At 32.1% G+C, this 6,629-nt stretch overlaps 1 protein-coding gene across 1 annotated transcript; it reads right to left on the bottom strand.

The window, feature by feature from the left end:
- Positions 1-2,837: 2,837 nt before the first annotated feature.
- Positions 2,838-4,749, bottom strand: LOC143628762 (protein FEZ-like). Its single transcript, XM_077098256.1, has 3 exons — positions 4,519-4,749; positions 3,954-4,261; positions 2,838-3,442 (listed from the first exon to the last, which is right to left on the bottom strand). The coding sequence occupies exons 1-3, from the start codon at positions 4,670-4,672 to the stop codon at positions 2,867-2,869; spliced, it is 1,038 nt and encodes a 345-aa protein (XP_076954371.1). The 5' UTR covers positions 4,673-4,749; the 3' UTR covers positions 2,838-2,866.
- Positions 4,750-6,629: the final 1,880 nt, after the last annotated feature.

Here is a 6,629-nt window from a genome sequence, read left to right as displayed (position 1 = left end):
TATACATATGTGTATAGGTATAATACGAATTAAAAAGAAAAAAAAATTTCGGTTTTTTTTTATGAAACCGGAATGAAATATAAGAATTTTGTTTTTTTTCATTTATTTTGTTTTATATTTTTTTAAATATTTTTTAGAGTTTTTTTAGTGGTCCAAAATGGTTCTCAAAGTTCTTAACTTGTCAATGGTTTTTTTAGGATCCTTACCCCCCCCCCCCTCTCTCTCTCTCTCTCTATATATATATATTCTTACACTATTTTTCAACCTTGTAATAGTTTTAATGCTTGTTTATAATAGATTGTATTTTATAGATCAGGTTAGTATACAAATAGAGAAAAAAAAGAAAATAATGAGAATGATTTATAGCCACATAAAAAAACTCTTAAAAATTAATGAAAATTAATAAAAAAAATCATAACTCAAAATTTAATAAAAAAAATAAAAAATGTAAAAACACAAAAATGTTTCAACGGTCTTCCTCTTTAAAAAAAAGACAATGTTGAGGAAAAAATATTATTGTGTCTTTTTATTTATCATTATGTTTTGTGTTTATTTTCGTCATTGATTGTGTCTTTTTTTTTCTTAATATTGTATTATATTACTTAATATAGTGTTATATTTTGTTCGGCGTTGTGTTACATTTTGCAACATATGTGTCTTTTTTTATTTATCATAGTGTTGCCTGTTCATTTTTGGCATTGTGTCATTTTTCTTTGCATTGTGTCTTTTCGTCTTTTTTTTTTGGGAATTTTTTTGTTTGTTTTTTTTGGAACGGTAATGACAGGGGAAACATGTTGGTTTTTTAAATTTTTTTGTTTTTTATCTATATTTTGAGTTATGATTTTTATTATTATTATTTTTTTTTTGAATTTTTTTTGAATGATTTTTTATGTGATCACAAATCCTTCTCACATTTATTATTTTTGTTTTCCTTTACGTTTTAACTTTTCCCGTATTTTAGTTGCTCATGCTTTTAAATATATAAAATTTATAGTAACTTTATTTAGCTTTGGTCAAACATATAAATATATGTGATTATTATTTTTTAATGGAACTGTCTAAGAACGTGATCTTAAAAATAAGGAATGATCGAAATTGGGGACACAAATATAGGAGTAAATGTAAATTTAAAAACGAAGAAACATGTTAGTTAACAACCCGACCCATCTTGTTCTTTTGTTCCCCACTGGAACCATCCATTTCTCAGTTTTATTACACTCCTACATTTAAATTAATTAGCTACACAGAAATAACGTACTTGTGTTTAGCAACACTAAGACTCTTAGGGCTTAGGTGTCGTTTGGTTTGCAGAATGTTTTTATATTAGAATATGTCAATGAAATTAAATGTGAATCTTGATGTGATGTAACATATGAACGAGGGTTAATATGAACAATCGAGAAATATAAGAGGTTAATCGAATAAAGTGGTTGAAGATAAAAATTAGAATTTTGATTAAATAATTAATTTTTGTTAAGAGATCACTGTTGGTAGGGCTGACAATTCGTGTCTTAACAAGTTTAACAGGTTTGAAGCGACGCGCTGAACAAAAGTATTAAACATGAATACGACTCGTTTAACTACTTTATATATCATGACTACAAGACAGTTTTAAGTTTCATGTACCAATAAGGGAATACGATGGAGCCTACTAATCTCAATTATTTAAGAAAATTAAAAAATCACATACCGCACTTTTTTGCTTAACAGGTCTTATCGTGTATTTAACAAGTACCCAATTGCCAGCCCTAACTGTTGGAGTCAGAGATAGAGTTTATTATTATGTATTTGAGTATTATTAGGAATTAGAGTTGGAGTAGGAAACAAGTTAAATTTAGGCTAAGAGCATTCTCATCCGGTTCCCTAAATTTTTGTGAGGGAGTTTGTAAATTATAGGGTGGGGTTTTGAGTGGTTGTGAGTGTAAATTTTAGGGTGGAGAGAGAAAATGTAGTGATTTTTTGTAAATCTGGGGAAAAGATAGTGATTTTTTATAAATTATAGGGTGGAGAGAGAAAACTGTAATGATTAAAGTACAAAAAAATATTATTTAATTAAATAGAAAAGAGAAATATAGTGTTTTTTAGTGTAATTATAGAGACAGTGATAGGGAACCGGATGAGAATTCTCTAATATAAATAGAGGTGTAGGGTCATTGTATTTTGTATGGTTTCCATTCGTAATAATATTAAAAGAGTCATAGTGAGTTATCACAAAATTATCGGTGATGTTTGCATTGCTTGATCAAACAATTACCTGTGGAATTCTCCTCTCATCCACAGTCACTACGCCATCGCATCATGACATTCGAGAGGTAAGTGCAATCCTTACGTGTCCGAGATATCTCATAGCATATGGAAGCAATGTGGGATATGTCTAATGTATCAAAAATACCCTTTCGGACTCATCGACGATGAGGCTTGTCCCACCAACGTAAACAAAATTGGATCCAATATCATTTCTCGATTTGTGTGTGTCATCCGCCTTGCGCATGTGCCATGCTAATCTTCTATATTTTATCAGTTCTCCGACATCCGATAAAATTGAAACAATACAAAAAGTATTAACATGGGTAAATATATACATGATAAATTGATAATTAAATACATCAAATATATTCAGTATATCCAAACACATATACATAACAATTCAGCATCATGATAATAGTATAGTAGTATAATCTTCTGTTCTGGCATGTACAGGTAAATACATGATAATAATATACACCAAAATGAAAGAAAAAATCAAATCCTGTACCATAAGACCGAACAAAAGATGAGAAGTCCATGCTGTGTAGCTCGGTTGGTTAAGGGGACGTAAGGCTTGGAACAACAACAAAAGATGAGAAGTCGAAAGCATATATATTTACTAGTTTAAACACTTGTTTGTGGAGCATGTAGGAGAATCCCATGGCATATCTTGACTCCAGTCATCAGCAACATTTGATGACATGTTAAAAGCGAACCCATTGTTTGGTATCTTTACCCACTCTTGGTCATCACTGGCTATACTTCCTTGCATATCTTGTGGCGAGTTCATCGAATAATCATTAAACTGTTGTGGTTTTCCGAATCCCATATTGTCTGAAGTACTTCTTGCATGCTCAAGTAAATTAGAATCAAGATTGAATAAGATATTGGGAGCCTCATGGGATGTGATCTTTGTTGTTGGTCCCGATATATCCATTGTCGAAAACATGAAACCGCTTGGCAAACCCGTGTGAGGGATTGATAAAGGAGAAAGCTTGGAAATAGTTTGGTTCATGGGTATGCATGAAGGGGTCATATGATCAAGAGGTGAAAAACTATCTGGTGAAGCTAACCTTGATTCATTGACGAAAATATCCGCCTTTTGTTCGGGTAATGAAGATACCCATGGGTGTGTAAGCGCTCTTTGCGCCGTGGAGCTTGTCTTTTTGAAGATTCTGCATATTGCCCATGCATCCTGTTGATAAAACTATGAATTTTATACATATACATGCACCATAGGGGTGTGTAAGAAACTGAAAAAACCAAAAAATCCAAACCAAAACAAAAACTGATGATTTGGTTTTATTTTTCTGTAAACCAAAAATACCGAACCGAACTAAATTTGTAGATTTTTATTTTTTTTATTTTTTATTTTAGGTAATTTATAAGAATTTAATAAATATGTAACTCAAATGCTTTTGACCAAATGCATAAGAGTGATCTGTTAGTTAACAATTAATAAAATTATTTATACCTAAATTCATTATTTTTAGTCAACTTTTTTTTTGTCCTAAAATTTTGAAGCTCAAATGGCAATAACAAAAAAAACCGAAAACAAAAAATGCCGAAACTGAATAGTTTCAAAAATCCAAAAATCGAAGTTTTGGTTTTCAGTTTGGTTTTAACTCAAAACAGCATCGAACCGCACCACGCACAGTCCTAATGCACCATAACTATAAAAAACTTTTGGAAATTAATATTCTTACATTTGGTGGGAGGCTTTTATCTAAGATCCCTTTGGATGGAGAAATTTGAGATGAAGAGAGTGAAGGAAGCCTAAATTCATGCATCATCCAATCCGTTTTGATCCCTTTAGCGGCACAGCCCCTATAGAACACCAACGATTTCTTTAAACCAATGCAGTTAGTGCCATCAGATGAATATATAGGCCTATCAGTGCCAGTTGCTTTCCAAAAACCAGCACCTGTAACACGATTTGGTCGCATGCTATTTCTGTATTTACGGTCCCTTGGACAGTAGAAGTACCATTCTTTTTCGCCCGTGGGTGCCAAATCTACGAATAGAAATTAGAAATCAGTACATGTTAAAAAAAACACATAAAACAATAGAATCTTGGCTTAGTATAATTATATAGGGGAAAGTTAACGTGCAAACTGTGAAAATCAAGTAGTGTAATTATATTTAATAGTAGTGTAATTACACTACACTATAATTGCACATTGTTGTATATATAATTACGCTACTTGATTCTCATAGTTAGCACGTTAATTTAATTTGTATTTGATCCAAACAATTATATATATAGCTTACTTGGTAGATCCCATGGATCGTATTTGTATATATCCACTTGTTTAATAAGCTCAATCGGAAGAACTCGTTGCTGGATTTTCTTTTTTAGGTAGAATCCAACAAGTTCTTCATCTGTTGGATGGAATCTAAAACCAGGTAACATGACATCATCCATCTATAATCAAAGATAAACAAGAAAGTGAAGCGCGATATGAACCAGAACACGTCCTGTTAGAAGAAAACATTTGGAACTAAACCGGTCATTTTGGGGTGGTTTTGCTTCCTAAAAAGGGTCTGTCTCCAAAGCTTCAACAAGTCTCTATGTTTTTTCACATAAAAAGTGAATGATAGAAGCTTAGTATATATGAAGCATTAATATTATGTTAGAACAACATTAATATATATATATATATATGTATATATGTGTGTGTAGATACATATGAACATTTTGAGTTTGATTGAGGGTTAATTTATGATCTTATTGGACTAATAGTTTGGCCTTTTTATTGTAAGTTTCACTGAAAACAACACAAAATGACAGGAAAACTTTCAATAGTATTGTGATTTATTATGAATAATATAAGTCATAAAAGATCCAAAAATGGAACTTTCCTCCTTTAATGCTTATCATAATGTATATTTTAACATTCTTTTCATCAAATATGAACATTTGATCCGTCAGTGTCTAAGATGAAAGTGTTATGGGCGGTAGAGTCACTCCCACATCACCATTCTTGGGGCCAAACACCATTATGCATCAAGTAATGAGGCCGCCAAAGTAGAAGAACCTTCAGGCGCCACTTCGGTAACAAGATCTTAGGAAAGGCTTAAATGGTGGGACCAGCTACAAATCCTATCAATCAATATACCCCACTCACATGTTGGTTTAAAAAAAGATTAAAAAATAAATATTTTTTTTGTTAAGCCATTACGCACACCCATTTGAGAGCTTAGTTAGTTAATCTCGCATGCAAGGCAGCGACGTGACAGCCCTTTGGTTAACTAACCCCCTTTCCATAACACTTGGTCTTACCGTAAAGTCTTCTTTCTCCAGAAATCTCGAGTTAAAAGACATGAGCATCATGGCCGGCTCTAGGGTGGTGCAAGCCGGACACCCGGCCGGGACACGGCTTTTTCGGGGGCACGTTGGAACCACCGGAGAGTTGACATCGTTATGGTAGTTTGACTTTTCAATCTATGTTGACGAAGTAGTAGAACTAAGAGAAAAAAAAAATGAAAAAGACAAGTCGGAAAATTTTCCGGTGACCGAAGAGCAATGTGTTAAAAACCGGTACGTACCGGCCGGTTAAACCGGTTATACCGTGAAAAGGATAAGGTATATTATGAAAAGGATAAGGTATATTGTGAAGATGAAGTAATAATAGAAATGATTCTCTCACCAATAAGGTTATAGTTATAAGCTACTATTCTTTACGTATTAACATAATATTTTAATGAAAAAAAAAGGAAATCAGTAGGATTGTAATAAATTTTAAAATAAAAATACTATTTGATTTTTATAAAGTATTTTTATCCTTTTAAGATAATAGAAAATTAAGAAATTTTTTATACTATTCATATTCGATTTTACTTTAACCATTATCTATACTTTTAACAAAATATATAATTGAATTATTAGTTAACAATATTTATCTCATCAAAAGATTTCTCAGTTTTATTAACACGCATACATATTGTTATCATTTCTTAATAAATTTGGAGTTCTAGTAACATGGTAAACAACTTGGCCGACCCTAGGGTAGTGCGAGCCAGACGTTTAGTAGAGGTCCGTAATTTTCAGGGGCCAAATTTATTATATATATTTGAAAACAAAATTATAAAATATGTATGAATCTTAATCATCTTAAATATATTGTGCCCAAACTTTTTTTATCCATAACATTAATCGTCATTAAAAATATTAGCTTATATATTTTGTTATTTCTTATAGGGCATATGGGCCTTTTTATGTCGGCTCGGCCGAGGCATTTAAATTCTCGAAGCCGGCACTGATGAGCATGACCAGACCAGGCCCGGCCTAAGGGAGGGTGAGGAGGTCAACGGACCCAGACCCACTCTCCCAAGAGACCCATAATTGTTAAAAAAAATATTTATATTTTATATATAACTTT

Source organism: Bidens hawaiensis, unplaced genomic scaffold, assembly GCF_021521415.1.
Source record: "Bidens hawaiensis isolate Kalapana, Puna unplaced genomic scaffold, B.hawaiensis_p1.1 tig00005061_1, whole genome shotgun sequence".
NCBI classification, from domain to species: domain Eukaryota; kingdom Viridiplantae; phylum Streptophyta; class Magnoliopsida; order Asterales; family Asteraceae; genus Bidens; species Bidens hawaiensis.
The sequence above is the reverse complement of the archived record's forward strand: the minus strand, read 5'-3'. Positions and strand labels throughout refer to the sequence as shown.